Below are 20,049 nucleotides of genomic sequence, written 5' to 3' on the forward strand. Positions count from 1 at the left end.
TCATACATAGGTTGAGGAGAAGCTCGACAGTGTCATTGATGATGCAGACAAACAATGTCAACAGATACTTATCTAATGATATCTCTGGTAACGATATCCCAGGAGTTGAGCTAGCCCTCAACTCAACTCAACTCAGCTCAACTCAACTCAACTCAAGTGAAGTCTTTGTTGAGTTCTTATAGCCAAGCTCTGCCGTGTGTGTGTCTGTACGTGGTGGGCAGTCACTGGACTCACCGGCAACTGACCACATGTCAAACCAACCCCACATCAAACTGACATCAATGTCATCTTTGCAAAACACATTATGCAAGTATGGTGATTAGTCTACTGCCAATATTCTTCTGAAAAATAAACACTCTGCCTAACATCAAGGTCAGATAGTCCCTACGACTCAGTCAACTTCTCTAACACATTTGCATTTGCTGTAGTGTGTATTTTATATTATTTTAAACATTCCACCACAAGGTTACAGGGAGAAGAGATAAAGAAGGTGGAGGATTTTAAGTAGGGATGGGCGAGTACACCACTATCTGTATCTGTATCTGTTCAACCAACTAGATTATCTATATCCGTATCTGTACTCGGAATGGGTGGGGCTTAAACCGGAAGTAGGTGTGGTTTGACTGGAAATGGGTTGGGCATAAATCTCTACATTATTTTAAAGTCTAAAATTGATATGGATTGATCACAAGTTGCTATATTTATTGTTTATTTTAAAACTATTTACAGAATAAAAATTGAAAAATTGAGATTCAAATCGATGTTTTTGATCACAAAAATAAGAGAACTATTTACAGATCAAGTTTTTTATAGGACTGAGTCACAACATGAATATTCTTAAGTCTATGAATGACTATTTACCGAATTGAGAATTGAGATTCAACGCTTTTGATCACAATAGTAAAGGAACTATATACAGACTGAGTAAACACAAAGTGCATTAATGAAGTGCATTTAATAGTAAATTATCAACTACGAAGTATGAATGAACAATCAATCAATCAATCAAGTTTCATTTATATAGCGCTTAATCATGGCAACAGACATTTCAAAGCGCTTTAGCAGACAGAGAAACCCAACTGAACCCTCCAGAGCAAGCATAAGCAACAGTGGCGGGGAAAAACTCCCTCGATGAGGAAGAGACTCCGGGCAGGACCCAGACTCTGGCCTTCTCCCTTGTCTTTCTATCTTATCTGGATCCTGAGTATACAAAAGTTGAAATTTGACCTTGACCTAATTTTCTCAAGGTTAAGGTCCTTGTCTCATTTTCATCCCCTTGGCCACCCAAGTAATCTGCTTTTTGTTTCATATTTTTATCTGCAACGGTTGTGAATATATTTGGGGGACTAATGAAAGGACGAACAGACTAACACACGAACACTGACAATTACAGTAATCACTGCTTCTAAGCGGGATGTAATAAATACATAAGGGGTGGCATGGTGACACAGAGAGTAGCACTGTTGCCTCACAGCAAGTAGATTTTGTTCTTCTGGTGTCAGCGTGTGTTCCCGCCAGAGTCTTCGGTTCCCTCCCACCTCCAAAAACATGTAGCACGTTTGAACCAATCAGTCTAAATTGCCCATAGGTGTGAGTGTGTGCATGAGTGGTTGTTCAAGCACTGCATGAGTGGTTGTCTTTTGTGTAGCTTCACATTACACTGGCGACACATTCAGAGCATACTCTGTCTCTCGTCTGTAGTCATCTGGGATGGGCTCCAGCAGACCCATGACCTGTGAAGCAGAGAAAGTGACTGTAGACAAGACAATTACATTTATCTTGTGTATGAGAAAATGGATGAATATAAAAAAGATGCATGTTTTTTTAAAAATTACATCAACATTTACTTGGAAAAGTAAAATTCAATGTGCAATCATCTAATTTTAATAAAGCAAAAGTTCAGATGTTCACTTGAACTTAGTTTCTCTTCATGTTATTTAGAGTTTGTCTTCAGCAGTCAAACCCTGACTAAGTCTTGCCTTTCCATAGGGTCCTGAAGGCCTTCCTCTCTCATACGGCCGAGAGAGCACCCTACATGTCCAGCCTTCGCCTGTTGAGGATTCTGGGAGTGATGTTGATGACGGTCAGCTGGTTCCTATGTGCATGGACAGTGGGTGTCCTCCAAAACCGCAACAGGAACATCCCAGTAGTCACCACAACTACTACGTCAGATGGGCAGGGGTTTAACCTGTGTAACTTAGACCACTGGGACTACATGATGGCTGTGGGTGAGTGGCAGCAATGTGTGTGAGAAATTTCAAATTGATTTATCTGCTCACTACAAATTGGGGATGCTATGTAAAATGTACATGAAAAATAAAACACGTATTGATTTACAAAACCTTGCGTACAATTGAAAGTAACATAAAGACATCAGCACAAATGTTGAAATCAGAAAATGTGATTTGCTTTTTGTTGTTTTGTTACACAAGGTATTTTTATTAATTTTCCAAGTTATGAAAAGAGAGTATTTACAATACACATGTAAATCAGGGAAAGAAAACTACCACCCACCCAACTGCCCCTTCCCCTTCCCTGGACATAATCGACTGATAAATTAAAATGATTCAAATTGAAAATGATATCACCTAGCACCTAATGTTCTTGCCGTTTTTTTTTCACATAAAGTTAAACAATGTTGATTGAGTGTGTGAGTGTGTGTGTGTATGTGCGCGCGCTATGTCTCAGTTAAAATATTTTTAAAGTATAGGATTATTAATTTGAACACAGTTTAGAACAGGTAAAAAAAAGATGAGTGGATGGGGTGGTTAAATGCATGCGTACGTGCAACAAAAAAACAACAAGAAAGTTCACCAGGTAACCAAACACCGAAATAGAGGCAAGCTGAAGAAAACCTAAGAAAGACGTGAGGAACAGTGAAGCCACCAACAGAGAGATCAGTAAATGTCTGCATGTGCTGGAGAGTGGGACAGGGACAAAGTCCGCTCTAACTGCAGTCTGTAGGGAGGGGCGGGAAGTATGTGTGACTGGCCAATCACAGAGCGTGAAAACAGTCAGGATGATTTTCCTTCAGTCCGATCACGAGTATTAACGGGTTTTATTCGTATCGTACTCTTATTCGTCAAAAATACATTATCCATACCGGATACTCGTATGAAACAAGTATCCGGCTAAACCCTACTTTCCACTTCACTCTCAAACAGATGGTTTGAGAGAGAAGTGGAAGAAACCATCGATGTCAAAGTGGGAAAGCCATCTCTAAACTGAAGAAACCTCTTGGATGAGAGGCGAAATGTCTTCAAGAGACTTTCTTAAAGTCCAGTGGAATGATATAAACAGCTTTTCACCATTTCAAATGCTGCCTTTGTTATTTTTTCAATCAATCAATCAATCAATCAATCAATCAATCAATCAAACTTATGTTTAAGGCGCTTTTCATGCAAAGTGCTTTACTTAAAAACAATATAAAAACAGTTTACACAGGAAAAATCCCCCCCTCGTCCCCAGAACACACACAAGCTAGACTAAAAGGTTTAAAGTAAATAAAGAGATAAATACATTTTAAATACATAAAGTAGTTAAAGCTTTGCTTTAAAAAATGTCCACAGACTCTATTTTCCTCAGGTCCTCAGGCGAACTGTTCCACAAACGTAGGCCATAGTGGTAAAAGGAGGCTCGCCATGTTTTGGTTAAAACTTTTGGTGTAATTAAAAGGGCAGTGCTTGAAGACCTGACAATTCAATTACATATCGGGTTTCAGTCATTTACAAATTATTGGATTTTGTTTACATTTTACAGTGATTCAGATCTTGTTTACAAAAAAAAGTTTTGGAAATTAAGATTTTGACTGACTAAGCAAATACACAATTGTGCAAATTGCTTTCAATGTGTATCAGTGGCTGCAAAGTGTTAGGTAAGCGGACTTTTATCGCGAAGTCCACCCAGAGCAGTTGTGCGTGTTCAAAAACGGAAGGAGAAACAAGAAACGAATCGTCTTGTTTATCAAATGTATTTTCCCTAATACAATATTTCTGAACAGATCTGGGTTCTCTGTCCCTAACAAAAAATCTTTTGTTGTATGAACCGCGACAGGGGGCAGGAACAACTCATTCAGAGAATCTCAGATATTTATTATGCACGTCATTAGGCTCCACCTTAAGGATGGGCCACTATACATTAGCTCATATACATCGATATAGTTCTCTGATTGGTTGGTTCTCCCTTATACGGTTCTCCAGTCTCAGTCTCCACCTACAACAGAGAGCCAAACAAATTACACAGCCGGCGCCCGCCGCTAAACAGTGGACGCCCATTACACAATATATTTTCTAAACTCAAAAGTTATATCATTACTAAATGAAATATAAAGTAAATACAAAACCTGAGAATATATTTGATTACACAAAAGCTAGCGTTTACATATAACCTTTTTTTGAGAAAACTGAACTGTTTTGGTGTGTTTCAAAATATTTTGCAAACATATAACATTTTTGAAATGAGTCATTTACACATGGGGTTGTAAATATGGTTGGAGACTTTGTAGTATAGAAACCAGGGCAAGTGTTGAGCCTTATTTTGTAACAGTGCATTTTGTAATAAACGTAAAAAATGTCATAAGTTATTACATAATGCGGCAAAATTTATTACAAAATGCGTTGGGGCAGTTTATTACAAAATGCGGTAATTTATTACAAAATGAAATGAATAAGTTATTGCATTTTGGACTATTTATTACAAAATGCACCATTATTACAAAATGCGGCTCAACAGCTCAACCAAGCTGAAAGTTCATTGGGCATATAAAAGGGAACCAGACCATTCAAGCCCTTGAAAGTGAGTAGTAAAATCTTAAAATTAATCCAAAATTTGACAGGTAGCTAATGAGGGACTGTACTGTTTTGGATCAGCTGCAGTCTGCCTGCTGACACCACCAGAATAAAGTACACTGTAATCATCTAGTTTGGAGGAAAGACAGAGGATGAGAGGAATGACCTGATTTTGGTTTTCTCAGCTGAGAAAATTTGGACTGTATTGACCATCAAAAGACAAATCAGAGGACACTACAACTCCAAGCTTTCAGGTCTCTTTCCAAAAATTAGCAGACATGGTACCTAAATTAGTATAGAGATTAGTAATGTATAGTAATTGCATACTCATCCCTGTGGGAATTGTATTGGCTCAACTCAGGACTCATGGCCAAGATCCTGGCTTTGTATAGAGACATTGACATTAATTTAACATTAATGGTGGTTTGAGTGAACCTTTCAAATCAGACAGGTTATATGAGCTGGAAGTTGATTTATTACTATGTATCAATCACCAAAATCAAAATTAACACAACTGCAGTATTCATATCTGAATAAAATTGGTTCTGTTCATGCTCTACTCTGCCACAGCTGAGCTTCTGTTCCTGTGCTGGGGCAGCTCCCTATGGACTGCCATCAGGCCAGTCCCCTCAGCCTTCCATGAGCCTCGCTACATGGGCATTGCCATACACAATGAGCTGATTCTTTCTACCATGTTTCACCTGTTTAGGTAAATAACATGCATTTCTCTGAACCTTTCCATGTACAGTACAGTTCAGTTCAGCCAAGCCAAATAATACAGAAACACACAACAAGGTGTAATAATTTTCTCTCTCCTACAGGTTCACGTTTCCCTCTCTTCATCCTGACTGGATGTTGCTACTCTCCTTCACGTACACTCATGTGACTATTACCGTCACTCTTGCCCTGCTCTTTGTTCCCAAGGTACCCAGTATTTTTTGTAATAGAGTCATAATTACTACAATTAGGATAGAATCAAGTGTCAGAGAGGATAAGTCATTAACCGAGAGTTAAACACTAGTGCTCCGTGACTAAAATATAAACTATGTCTGAGCATTCCCTTTTCCACAAGTTACATTCTTACATACATCCCAAATAGCACCTGACTCTGGGGTGGATCTGTTCTCAACATCAGCAGTTCTGCCTCACCGTGTCACTCGCTTCGAGGATGCCCAGTTGCGGGCAGCGCACCGTCAAACAGCCGACTCTGTATGGATGCCAGGCAGATTCGCAAAGCGGATGCGCCTACCGAGATAGCACCTGATACAGGGGCGGATCCGCCCTCGCATCAGCAGATCCGGCAAGCTGATCGATGATAAGCTCCAACACACCTGATCCTCATTCAAATGATCAGGTGTGTTGGAGCAGGGAAACATCTATCTGGGGGGCGTGTCCCTGCAACGAAAACCGCTGTGACGTCTGTGTTATCCGTCTCTACATGTCCAAACAGAATGGACGGATTTAAAACCCGCTATTTTCTGACATATAACAGCTCCATGTTGATAAACATGGTTGATGGTTGAATATTTGTTCGTCATTGCCTTTATGAGTCATAAAGTTTATATACATATATATTTATTCATTCATTCAATCATTTTCCTCACCTAAGACGCCAACGCCAGTTCTGGGTCAGACCAGGATGTGCTGTCTGCTGGTGTGAGAACTCTGTAATGGAGGTCGTCCTCTAGGAGGAACCATGTGAATTTCCACACGTCCCAGTCTTCTCTCCTGTCATTCTCTGAGTCGTTACAGAGTTGTTCTGCTTATAAACTTGTTGATCAACACACTTATGCATTTACCTGAGGACGGAGATTGAGACATGCAGGGGGTCCGTGATTGGACAACACTACCTTATGGAGCCTGGATGATAGCATTATGTACACACCTTTCTCCACCCACAGACAACGGACCAGGACGCTGCTGAATAAGCTAAATGCAGTAAGTAGACTACGCTCCAAATCGTTTTTAATATATACTTAGGTCTTACTGGCAAAATTATATTGATCATAGATAAAGGTAAATTGTTTTGTTGTTTCTGAAATGTTCAATTATATCAAGTTAGGCTTTCTAAAGGTACAGAGCTACCATCAACATTAGCATCAATGTTAGCTTAAGTGATTCTCAAACTCATTAATGTAACTAGTTAGCTAAAGTGAACTTGAAAAGTTTGGACAATGTTTTTATGTCCGGGAGGTGAGGAGAACTGAACATTAGCTACATGCCTTGTAGGTGATTTTAATCCAGTCCTGAAGGACAACATGAGAATAAATTCAGTACATGTGTGTGGTGAGCTGTCATGTCAGAAGGAGTAAACTAGAGTTGTAGGTGCCATCCATGAGAGTGGCACCTACGTGCCTGTTTGTGCATCTTGTGGTATTGCTGTGGTGGGAGGAGTGACACTATGGGTGTGTCTTCAAAAATTAATAACTAATGCCACTTACCTGTGTTCACCGGTTACTTGTAGTTAGTGATGTCTAAATGGCGCCCCTTGGGGCTTTGAACCGTTAGGGACATTGGGAACGTGGGTGCCCTCTTTGGCAGGGTGTCTGTACTGCAACCACACAATGGTCGATGAGCCCAGAAAACAATGCTTTGACGTTTCCTGTATTGCATGTATTTTCCGAATAAAACAGATTATAATCTAATGTGTTAATGCTTGCTTACTATATTGTAGCCATACATTATAGGAAACTGTTTTATGATTATTGGTCCTTGCAGGGTTCAATAAAGCAATAAGAGATATAGATTACATGTTCATGCATGTATGTTTAATACATACATATACTGTATATATGTGTGTGTTCCTGTGCATGGGTTACATAGGATGATTAGTGTTACTGGAAATCAACAAGATCTACATTGTGAGATTAAAATCGGAATTCTGAGATGCCATCACAGCATTCTCATGTCTGGCTCAGTATTAGTGACATTGATGAAGTGTATGTCAGGTGCTGGGAACAAAGCAAACACCTCACCTGCAAGTTAAAAATTAGATGTGTGGTTTAATATTTTCTACTATGTGAACAACAGAGCTTGAAAATAAGTTTCTTAAAAATTTACATCCACTTTGTTCAGCCCCACCAGTTCTAAATATTCCCAGACTTGAGATCTCTTTCTGGTTGGTTCCATTGCAAAGCAATTAGAAAGCAAACCACCAGCAAACCAAAGCACTTGAGTGTTCCAAATGTCATCAGTCAAGTGGTTCTCCATGTCTGAAGCAAGCTTCCAAAACTAAGTGGCGATCGGTGGGCAGTGTAAGAATAAACAAAATATTATCGATCAGATCCAGAAGTGAATTGGAATTAATTGGTTGGCTCGTCATCAGTTATCTCCGGTGGTTAGCCTATGGCGGCTGTTTTGTCATTTGGTCATTCGTCATCCGCAACAAGAGTAAATTAGAACAACATATTAGTTATAAAGATCACTATTTATACAAGTTTTCAGCATTAACACCAAGTTAAATTAACAAGTTAACAAGTATCTGGCTATAGCTTTAAATTCACTGTTCAAACATGCGATTTGCTGTGTTTTGTCAACAATGCAAGTAGGGACACCTAATGTCAGGCAGTAACATTTCACTTTAAAAGCCAATGGTTATACACATCTTTATAAAACATTACAACTGATCTCTGTGGGAGTTTATGTGATATTGTGTGATGATTTGTGTGATTTCAGATGCTGTAAAAAAGAGCCACATTGGCCGTGCAGTGACGGACGCAAACATAATCAGGCATGTGATTCGGTGGTTCAGCCTCGCAGCTGACAGGGAGACCTCCAGGAGGCGTAGTGCTACTTCAAATGAGGACCCACCAGTTCCTCGTTGAAGCAATGTTTTCATGTTTGGTTTTCATGTGTTCCCGTCATGATTCTTTTTATAATCATGTTTTTATTTTGTGAGCCATTGTCCGTAGAAGAATGGCAGTAAAATGCTTTGGATACAATTCATAGTTGCGTTTCATTTTTCAATTTACAGTATGTTTTGACGTTTGTTCTGATATGGGTCTCACTGATAATTGATAGCTCTCAGCTGTAGCGAAGCTATTATTGCTGTTACATAGGACAATTTAACCAGAGACTCAGAGTGGGTTTTATTTATTTTATTTTTTTCGGACATGTTAATATAGCAGACTTCACACCTTCATCATATTTACAACATCAACAACATCCGAAAAAACGGGTAGACGGATAGAAGCCAATAAGCTTGTGAAATTCCCGTCCCCTAAAGCAGTGGTCGCTATATTTCAAAATAAACCTCATCAGTGCAGTCACTTGAGTCAAGTTTTTAATATTATTATATTTTAAAATGATTTTGTTCACAGAGATGTTATCAATTTATGAAAAAAAGATTGTTTATTGTCTGTTCATGTCTGCAGATGACATACCTGTCAACTAGTACGTTTTTGCTGTACAAAGTATGGTTTTTATGCATTTTAAGACATGTACGGCGTAGAAGAAAATCTGTATGGAAAAACGCAAATTTGCCATTATGGGTACCATCTGGTATGCACCGAATATCAAGAAACGGCAAATCAAACGAGTTCGCCGCGGTAGCCTCCATTCCGTATCATTTTTTCGTCGCAAACGAAACGAGCGGTTTGATGCTACTGTGCGCATGCGTGTGCCGCTTTGGTATTTCCCATTGCGTCATTCCGATAACGTGTGAACAGAGGTAAAGCACAGTACAACGTAGTTTTAACTTTTTTTTGGACACAATCATCGAGCCGCGACGAATTAAAACGCCGTAAGTTAAATGGAAGAGGCAAACATCACAAAGAGTGGGAGCAAATGTCAGGACGATACGAGGGATTGATACAAGCTTTGAAGAAAGGTGTGGAATATTCGTATTGTGTTGCTTGCAAAACAGAGAACTGGACCACCAGGGGCTGCAGTGTGTGTGTGTGTGTGTGTAGGTGTGTGTGTGAGTGTATGTAGCCGGGGCGGTCCGAATGCTCCGACTACACTGAGTTGTGTTCTGGTGCGCAATAGTCTGGACACAGAGGCGACTTTTTCAGTTGGAATTTATTCCTGTAGCGTGATGATATTAAAACAAACCAGAGTGTGAATATTCATGCCCTCCATGCAACACCTCCCGCAGTCACGTTCAAGGCAGACTCACTTAAAACATTCAAAATGTTACCGAAAATAAATAAAATATAAATGAATGAAAATAAAATACAATGTACATGAAAGAAAACCTACAATTTATGAACATAACACAGGACACTAAACACCTTTGCACATACCTGCAGCGTGATGATATTAAAACGAACCAGAGTGTGAATATTCATGCCCTCTATGCAACACCTAACACAAGGGTGAAATATGTTAAGTTGCAATAAAAAGGAGAGAACAGTTAGCACGCGCGCTCCTCCGCACCCCTCCACACACCCGCTTACACACACACGCACACAGGTAGAACACGTGGAAAGCTAGCTTACATTTTCCCATTCAAGAGCAGCTAATCGATTACATTTCACAACAGAAAACATCGTAAACATGTTACCGAACAACATTACTTTTCATTATTGCAAGAAATCGTCATTAAAACTTGTAACTAAAACTTTTTCTGGACAGCCGCTCGATGCACGTACCTCCCGCAGTCAGGTTCAAGGCAGACTGACGAGTCGGACAGACCGGATGTTACGGACATCACTTCCTTTATTCTTCAAAATAAAGGTGCAAAGGAAATACAAAATATAAAACTGAGATAAATAAATTCACATCCTCAAAAGAAATCAAAACACATCGTGAGGGATTTTGATGAAATTAATAAAACTCCAAAATTAATCTTTTCTTGTCTGTTACATGTACGTGAAAATAGCTGCCTCCGGTTTCTGATTTAAAGACGTATTTTGATACAAAGAGCCACACCAGAAACGTAGACGTCTCGAAAACCTATCGATCAATGGATGTTCATTTTTTTCCTAAAAAAGAACCAGAAGATTCCTCAACAGCTGAAGTGATGGTTTGCCATTTCATCACAGAGCACAATGTACGTCCAACAGTTGCCGATCACTTCACACTGCTTGTGAAAAACATGTTTCCCAATCGCAAGGCTGCAAAGGTTTGTATTTTTCTGTCCCTGTTTGAAATTTAAATTACAAGCATCATTGATTGATATTTAAGTTTGGTTTACAAAAACAAAAATGTTAACGATTTTTTTTCTCTTGAAATATCTGTTCTAATTTAAAAATTTAAATTACAAGCATTATTAATGGATATTTTAGTTTAGTTAAAAATTGTTCCAGAATTTTTCTTTCTTCGAAATATTTGTTTATAACTTTGTACAGTGCAATGAGCTTGGTAAAAATAGTCTAATATAAATTTGTACTAATGCTTTTTAAAAAAAAATATGTTTCAGGAATTTGCCTACAAGAGAACCAAGACCACCATGATAGTCAAAGGCTGCCTTGCCCCTGCCTTCACTGATCCGGTCATTGAAAAGTACAGAACACAGCCTTTCACACTGATGATGGATGAAAGTAATGATCACAACTGCAACAAACGACTTGTTATTCTGGCTCGTTTCGTTGATGGGGAAGCTGTTGTGACCAGGCTTCTTGATCTTCCAGCCCTCAAGTCAGGAACTGCCTCAGCAATTTTCCAAGTTGTGGAAGATTATGTCACAAGCAACAACATTCCATGGAGGAACATTGTAGGATTTGCGAGTGACAACTGCAACACCACAGTGGGCTCAAAGGATTCTTTCTTAACAAGACTGAAGAAAAAAAATTCAAACGTATTTAGTATTGGCTGTGTTTGCCATCTAGCAAGTCTGTGTGTAAAAGATGGCGTTAAGCAGCTACCATTTAAGGTGGATGACTTGTGGTAGAAATTTTTTTTTTTTCCCATTGCAGTTCTAAACGAATCGAGGAATTCAAGGAATTACAACAATTTGCAGAGGTTGATGTGGAAAAAATTCTAAAACTTTGTCCTACTAGATGGCTCTCCCATCTAGTAAAAAAAAGTGAAAAAGTGGTTGCCAGGACTATAAACCAACTGCCTGTCCTGAAAAGCTACTTTGCCAGCCACAAGGATGTTGAGAAAGCAGGCAAAGTAAAGACCATCAATGAGAGGCTGCAAGACCCAATGACAGATTTAGTGCTGCACTTCCTGTCTTTTGTCCTTCACCAAATGAGCAAATTCAATGTAATTTTCCAGGCAGAGAAATGTGTGATAGGAGACTTAATGACAGAAATGAACAAACTCTTCCGTGTTTTCTTGGCCAAGTTTGTGCAAATGCCCCACATCAAGGGCTGCACAAAGTTAACAGATGTGGACTTCACAAACAGAGATATACAGCATTCAGATGACAGGCCTACAGTGGGAATGGCTGTCAGCTGACTGTGAAGAGCATGACGTCACACCTGCTATACAAAGAAATTCTTCAATGTGTAAGAGAATTCTATGTAGCAACAGTTAGAAAAATGCTTGCAAAATTTCCATTTGAAGATAAAGTGCTACAGGATTTAGTAGTGCTGGATCCAAAAAAGATTGATTCCCTGGATTATACTCATGTTATTAGGCTGGCAGAAAACTTTGAATGTAATTTTGATTTTGAACAATTGAAAGAGGAATGGGATGATCTGCAGCTTATGCCCAAATCAAATACCCTGGAAGGCATGCAAACGGACAGTTACTGGACAGGAATTGTAAAGCAGACCACATCACTGGGAGTGCAGAGATTTCCTGAAATGTGGAAGCTCTTTTCCATTTTGCTGTGCCTCCCACATAGCAACGCAGATAGTGACAGGGTGTTGTCACTTGTGTGAAAAATCAACAGAGTACAGAAAGAGCATGGCGGAAGATACACTTGTTGCATATTTGCAAGTAAAGATGAGCTATACTAGCAAATGCTGTGACCTTTGCCCAATCAAAAGATATACTAGTTTCAGCAAAGAAAGCAACAGTATCATACAACAAAAAGAACAGTAGTAGTTAAAGCAAGACTTGTTTACATAATTTATTAAACATGTACTTCTTGTGTATAGATGAATGAAACGAAACAAGTGTAAAATATCAAATGTTAAACTATCATAATTAATAATGTCCAACTATGTACATAAATGCATTTGAAAAAAAATATGGTGTAAGATTATTTTGTATTTTGTAAGGAAAAATACAATGGTTTGTAAGGCCATGGAGCCTTGGAGGTTGACAGGTATGAGATGATTTATTAGACTGCAGATTATCGAGCAAATGAAGGCCGGTTCTTGAAAACATTGTCTTAGATGAAACCTGTCCGTGGCGCAAAAATGGTTAGGGACTGCTGGGTTAAAGGATATAGTCTAATATATTTTCAAGACTTGAATGTATTGATTTATTCCTATTAATAAAGGCAGACTGGTTGAGGGAAGTATTCAAGCTCGATGTTGGTCAACTAGATTTTGGATATTTCTGTTGCTAGTTATAGCCAAATGAGCCATTTTGAATAAAGGATCTGGAACGGATCTGGACCAGATGAGCTGCTTCATGAACGGATCTGGACCAGATCAGCGTCGGATTAGCCACTTCATGAACGGATCCGGAGCGGGTCCAGGCCAGATGAGCCGCTTCATGAACAGTTCCAGAATGGGTCCGGACGGCTGAGCTGCTTTATGAACGGGTCCGAACCGGATCTGGACGGCTGAGCTGCTTTATGAACTGATCTGGATTGGCTCCGCGTCGTAACTGTTTTGAGTCCGCGGTCCTTGTCCGTTCCAGATCCGTCCCCCTGTGCAAGTGGACTCCGTTCCGGACTCATTTTGTGGATCCGTTCCGGAGCCTGTAGCCGGTTTCGGGTGGAGTGAAATGGCTATCTGGGATGCAATACCTATACTTACATTATTTCACCGCAAAACCACACAGAATTTGGCTTAATCCCTAATTTAGGGAATATAGCTTTTAAAACGTTTAGAATTCCAGTTTTACAGGAATAATTCCTCTGAAGATTCTAAATCATCCAGGTCTTGATTGATCTCTGTGCTGAATTAAGTCAGCTAGTCTCGGAGGCAAAAGTTGGTGTTTTGACTGTCATCGAAGAGACTTCCTCAGTTCTAAATGGCTAGTGAAAAGTTCAAGATATTTAACCGAGTGAGGGTAGTCATAGTACAGGTAGTTCTCTACTTATGAACATCGTAGTTATCAACATTCGGAAAGACAAACGAATGCCGACTATTGTAGTGCCGTTCCCCTTTCTGCCACAACCCTTTCCGAGCAGCACAGCTCCATTCACGTGCATCTCCAACACTCATCTTCCCTTCTTGTTCCCATTTATTCCCTCTCTGAACGTCTTAGAGCATCAGGCTTTATATCTTTGATACTTTTGATATTTATTATGGACGATAAAGCAAATGCTAGTGAAGATAGTCATAGTGGCAACCATCTCTCTGATGACAACTCTGCCTCTCGCCAACAGTAGTTACCCCCTGCTCCTCCTCTTCCTTCCCTCTGTAGGTAAACTACATGCTGGAGTACTGTACAGTGAATTGTCAACATCAACATCCGACTCCGACTGACTGTTGTTGGATGTGCGTTAAAACTGTTCAAGAGTTCCTTGAAGTGTCTTCTTTTTCTTAATTAAGGTATGCGGTCAGTGTAGGCTTGACTCAGGGAACAGGACGCCCCTGCCATGCATAGTCCCCTGAGATGTCCGCCACTTGACAACAAGGTGACTCTCATGGCTAATGAGCTTGGGACACAAGCTCAGGTCTGATCATCCTGCAGCTGGCCGCCTCTGGGGAGGATGTATAGTGTAAAAGGCCGAAACACCCCATGACCCAGAGGAATACTACTGATGATGCATCCCATAAATTCAATTCTTCAGGTCTCCCATCCACCATTCACTGACAAGTTAATTGTAGGTGCTCACACAAGGATAGCAACATCTCATCCTGTGTTTTCTGAAATCTATTTATCTGGACCCGTCCAGTGACTGCTGAGAAAGATCAGCTGTCAGGGGAACAGGGGAAAGTCCTTGTGACGGCATAGAGAGACAGCTGCCAGGAGGGAAAAGACCCCAACAGGTCAGTTATGGGTTAGCTGCCCATGACTGTTGTCTTTCATGCCATGTAGGTAGTAGGAGACACCCCACTTAACTACGAAGAACCAAACAAAGAGAACACCCCCAGAGTCTGCGAGAGCGGGGGCGGAAGAAGACTCGTCGGCTGACAAAATGGTAATGACTGGACTGGAACCGACTACGAGTAAAGAAAGCACAGCGCAAGAGAACACCACAGCAACCAGCGCAAGCCCTGCCACGGTGGCGGACCACAAGCTGCAGATTTGTAGCTGCGGATGGAGGAAGATAACATCTTTTCAGGGTCTGAGGATTCACCAGGGAAGGAAAAGGTGCCTCAGGGGCCTCGCATTGATTACCTCCTGCAGAAGGGGTCAAATCAGTCGATTGAAGGTCACCAACTAGACGAAACCCATAGCTTGGAGAGCATCACTATCCCTGTCATGGAAGAGGTAAACTCAAGCACGGAATTAGCGGTGGAACAAACACCAGCCGTGGACCCACCCAAACTCCCCAACCTGCAGTCGAGCAGAGACTTCCAGGCTACAAACTGCGTGTGAAGTGGCCCGGTATGGCAGAGAGGACGGTATGGCAGAAGAGGGAAACACCCAAAGCGTGGCGTAGGGCAGGTGGGGTTCTTATCCCTAAGGAGAAAGACGCAATGAACATCAATCAGTTCCGCCCAATTGCCTTACTTAACGTGGAGGGTAAGATCTTCTTCAGAGTCATCGCACAAAGGTTGGTTGAGTACCTGCACAGAAATGAGTATGTGGATACATCTGTTCTGAAGGCAGGGATATCGGGCTTCTCTGGGTGCCTAGAACATGCCAGCATGATCTGGCACCAGATCCAAACGGCAAAACTGAAGAAAACTGACCTCCACGCGATCTTCCTGGATCTTGCAAACGCCTTTGGCTCTGTGCCCCATGAGCTCCTCTGGACTACCTTCAAGTTCTTTAACATCCCAGACACCATCGCAACCCTGGTCAAAGACTACTTTCAGGACCTGCAGTTCTGTTCCTCTACGCCCAAATTTACCACCTCGTGGCAGTGCCTGGAAGTAGGCATCATGGCCGGATGTACTGTGTCTCCCTTGGCTTTTACCATGGCAATGGAGGTTATCATTCGAGCCTCAAAATGGGTCATGGGTGGACAAAAACCCGGCTCTTGCTGCCGCCTCCCTCCCCTCAAGGCCTACATGGACGACATCACCACCCTCACTACCATCATCACATGCACCAGGAGGTTACTCAGAAAACTCGAGGAGAACATCAGTTGGGCCCGTATGAAGATCAAACCATCCAAGTCACGCAGCATCTCAGTGGTGAAGGGAGTGCTTACTGACTTGCAGTTCTTCATCGGTGATGTCCCAATCCCCACTGTATCTGAGCAGCCAGTCAAAAGCCTTGGGAGGCGCTATGACGCAAGTCTGAAAGACAAAGACCAGGTGAAGCAACTGCGCAATGACATCAATGCAGGCCTACAGGCGATTGATAATACCCAATTACCTGGGAAGTTAAAGATCTGGTGCTTCCAGTTTGGTCTACTACCCCGGGTGTTGTGGGCCCTGGCAGTCTACGAGGTGCCCATCTCAACAGTAGAGAAGCTGGAGAGAAGGGTCACAGTCCATGTTAAGAAGTGGCTTGGAGTTCCGCGCTGCCTCACCACCATAGGCCTCTACAGAGACAGTGTCCTCAAGTTGCCCCTCACTAGCCTTACAGAGGAGTTCAAGTGTGCTAAAACACGACTGCAGATGATCATGAACGAATCCAAAGACCCGGTGATTAGGGAAAATGCACCAACCTTGGTCACCGGGTGCAAGTGGAGACCAGCAAGAGCAGTGGAGGAGGCAACAGCAGCTCTCAGACATGCTGACATCGTAGGGAACATTCAGCAAGGAAGAGGAGGCCTTGGATTAACACCTAGCCGTCCTGCCTGGAGATATTCCACCGTTCCAGCACGGAGGAAGATGGTGGTGGAGGAAGTGCGGAGTCAGGAAGAGGCGGCAAGATGGGCCAAAGCAGTCGCCCTCGGCAAACAGGGTCTGTGGACACGGTGGGGAACTGTCGAAAGGAGGAGGTTGAGCTGGAGGGATGTATGGGCCACGGAAGCGAGGAGCTTGAGTTTCGCCATTAGAGCCACCTATGACGTCCTTCCAACCCCGACTAATCTCCACCAGTGGTTTGGCAATGATCCTGGGTGCGTCCTGTGCACCAAGCCAGCCTCCCTTCGGCACATACTCACCGGGTGTAAAACCAGCCTCACCCAAGGACGGTATACTTGGCGCCACAACCAAGTCTTGAAGAGCCTTGCTTCCACTCTGGAGGGAAAACGATCCAGCATCAATGCCCTACCACTACCAACATCTAACACCTCATGGGCAACTGACTTTGTCCGTGAAGGGGACACAGCGACGTGCTGTGAGATTCACGGCGGTGAGACACCGAAGTTAAAGTCAGTTCTAGGAGTTAAACAGCGTCACATTTGCCAGTAAATTAGCAGCCTGACATTAAAAACTAGTTAAAAAATTGTTTGGGACACACAGCAGCAAATAGCTGCACCTCACCTCTGACTGGACTACCGATCAATCGAAACAATATTTAATTAATAAACGAAGACGAACGTTGGAGCTTAAATGTCTGCTTCGAACTTCAGATCAGGAAATAACCCGCTCTGTTCGCACTGAGTGCACTCGTAATGAATTTAACCAGTTTTTAATGTCAGGTTTTTTAATATGCGTATTGACTTCTTTCTACGGTGGCAAAGTGATCAAGTGATCAGGTTTCCTTGATGAGGATTAGAATGGCTTATTGACATAACAATAGAGGCCATTCAAAGGTAGTCAGGAAGTCATGAATGCAATCATGACTGCCTGAGCAGCGCGGTTCTATCTAGTGGATGGATTGCGCAACTACAGCCTCTGCAGTTTATCAAATAAATTTTATTTATTTTTATTGTGTGCGCCTTATAATCTGGTGCGCCTTATGTATGAAATAAATTATAAAACAAACAAACTACTGAGGGTGCGCCTTATAGTCCAGTGCGCCTTATAGTGCTGAAAATACTGTATTTGCAGAACAGCCTCAGAATTGAGATTCAGTGCTTTTGATCACAATAGCAAAGGAACTACATACAGAACACATTTTTATGAACTCGGAACATCAAGTGCATTAATGAATAATACGCATGCGATAGAAAATGAATGAACTACAAAGTACATGCTCGAACAACAATTATCATACTCAACACAAATTTCAATTTTTTCCTTCTTTTTCTTTTTTTTCTTTTTATGATCAAACAGTTTTTTTTCAATTATTTTGTTTCTTCTTACCACCTAATGTTCTTGCCATTTTTTCACACAAAGTTTATTAAGGTGTGTGTGCGTGTGTTTGTGTGTGTGTCTGTTTATGCATGTGTGTGTGACTGAGTGACTGAGAGGGTGACAGACAGAGAGAGCACGTGTGTGTGTGTGTGTGTGTGTGTGTGTGTGTGTGTGTGTGCATGTGTGTGTGCGCTACGTAACAGTTAACATATCTCAACAGTAAACAAATTGTTAATTTGAACTGAAGTGAGAAAGTGTCAAACTAAGGGCAAGCAGGTAAAAAAACAAAACGACTGGAGTGGACGCGATGCAACACGGGCAGTTTTCAGCTTGGTCTGCTCAATGCACCCCGTACGCGCAACAAAACAAACAAGAAACAAGTTCACCAAGTAACCTTCAATAGACAAATAGAGACAGGCTGAAGAAAACCTAAGGAAAGCGTGATGCCACGCACAGAGAGATCACTCAATGTCTATGTGTACGCGAGAGTGGGGAATGTAGTGTAGTGTCTCTGTTGGGAGGGGCGGATGCTGTATGTGACTGTCCAATCACAGAGCGTGAAGACAGTCAGTTCTGAGGATTTTCCTTCAGCTATGCCAGCTGGGATAGGCTCCAGGTCCCCGTGACCCGCGCACGTGGATGAAGCGGTCAGGAAAATGAATGAATGAATGAACCAGTGCGAGTGTTGACAAGTTTGACTTGTAGCATGCTTGTACTTGTCAAAAATGCGTACCGGATACTCATCTGAAACGAGTATTCGGCTCAACCCTAGTGAAGGCTTCTTCCTTTGTTCAGGGATGGTCATTCAAGTTTGACATAGTTGACGTTATTCAACACAAAATCCAAAGGGTGTATATGTAGTAGTAGTTTATTTTATCTAATCCTGCTAACAATCCAATTAAAAAAATCACTTGACATCCTTGGAGGAAGTAATAGTTTGAATAACCTAATTCAAATGGTTTCGCATATTTCCCCACTGTGGGACTAATAAAGGTACATCTTATCTTGTATATGAATTCATGCCTATGTGTGTATTCCAGTTTCTTCATGTGTCAAAGACTGGAAGAGAGGAGATTGCAACAGAGGTATATGAAGATGAAGTGGATCTTCGGCGCTCATACCTCAACAGCAGTTTTCGCTCTGCATGGAGTGAGCGCAGTGTGGATCCAGATGATTTTCGGGTAACCACTCCTGTCCCCTCAGAACAATACCATCAGTTTGCACTTAAAGATAATTAAAATCCACAGTTAAATAAAGACTATAAATGTATCTTAATTTCAGGCATGACCACAAAAAAGATTGAGTTTAAGAAATCTTCAATGAACAGCAAATGAAATAAACAATAGAATTAACACATTTGCGTTATACAATCTTACTCCCCCTTTAACCTCTTATCCTGAACTGTTCTTTAATCAAAGCATGCCATTTAACTTTTCTCTGACTTGATACTTTAACATATTTTCTTCCTTTCTTAATTTTTACCATTTCCTAAATCCCTTCATTAAATCCCATTTTTCTATGCTTGCACCAGGATGAACTGAAGAAGTTATACACCCAGTTAGAAGTTCACAAAACCAAGAAGATGACTGCAAACAATCCTCATCTGTCAAAGAAACGAAGTTCTCGATGTACATTGGGGAGATCCATTATTCGACGCATTGTTGAGATCCCAGAAACCATGAACCGGAGGTGCAGCCAGGAAGAGAAAGATGGGTCTATAAACAGTAGAAGTGGGAATCAGTTTGGGTCTTTCAGACGCACCACAGATACAGTGTCGGTCAGTATCAGTTACAGAAGTTCAATGAAAACACCATCCCTATCAATGCACAAGTCCCAGAGTGACCATCACTGTGTCAGGGAAACAGAGTCTTCTTTGTGTGACTCAATGTTAAAGGTAAGGACTGTGAACAGATCTTCTCGGCAATCTGAAACTGATTCACTAG

General features: G+C 41.4%; 1 protein-coding gene across 1 annotated transcript in view; it reads left to right on the forward strand.

Annotated features, from left to right (window-relative positions):
- Positions 1–20,035, forward strand: part of gpr179 (G protein-coupled receptor 179) — a 56,589-nt gene extending 36,554 nt beyond the window's left edge. Inside the window, exons 7-12 of the mRNA XM_068322332.1 lie at positions 1,990–2,228; positions 5,358–5,496; positions 5,609–5,711; positions 19,147–19,321; positions 19,600–19,836; positions 20,001–20,035. Of these exons, the coding sequence (XP_068178433.1) occupies positions 1,990–2,228; positions 5,358–5,496; positions 5,609–5,711; positions 19,147–19,321; positions 19,600–19,836; positions 20,001–20,035 (928 nt within the window). The remainder of the gene's footprint in view (positions 1–1,989; positions 2,229–5,357; positions 5,497–5,608; positions 5,712–19,146; positions 19,322–19,599; positions 19,837–20,000) is intronic.
- Positions 20,036–20,049: the final 14 nt, after the last annotated feature.

The sequence above is a fragment of the Antennarius striatus genome, chromosome 8 (assembly GCF_040054535.1).
Source record: "Antennarius striatus isolate MH-2024 chromosome 8, ASM4005453v1, whole genome shotgun sequence".
NCBI classification, from domain to species: Eukaryota; Metazoa; Chordata; class Actinopteri; order Lophiiformes; family Antennariidae; genus Antennarius; species Antennarius striatus.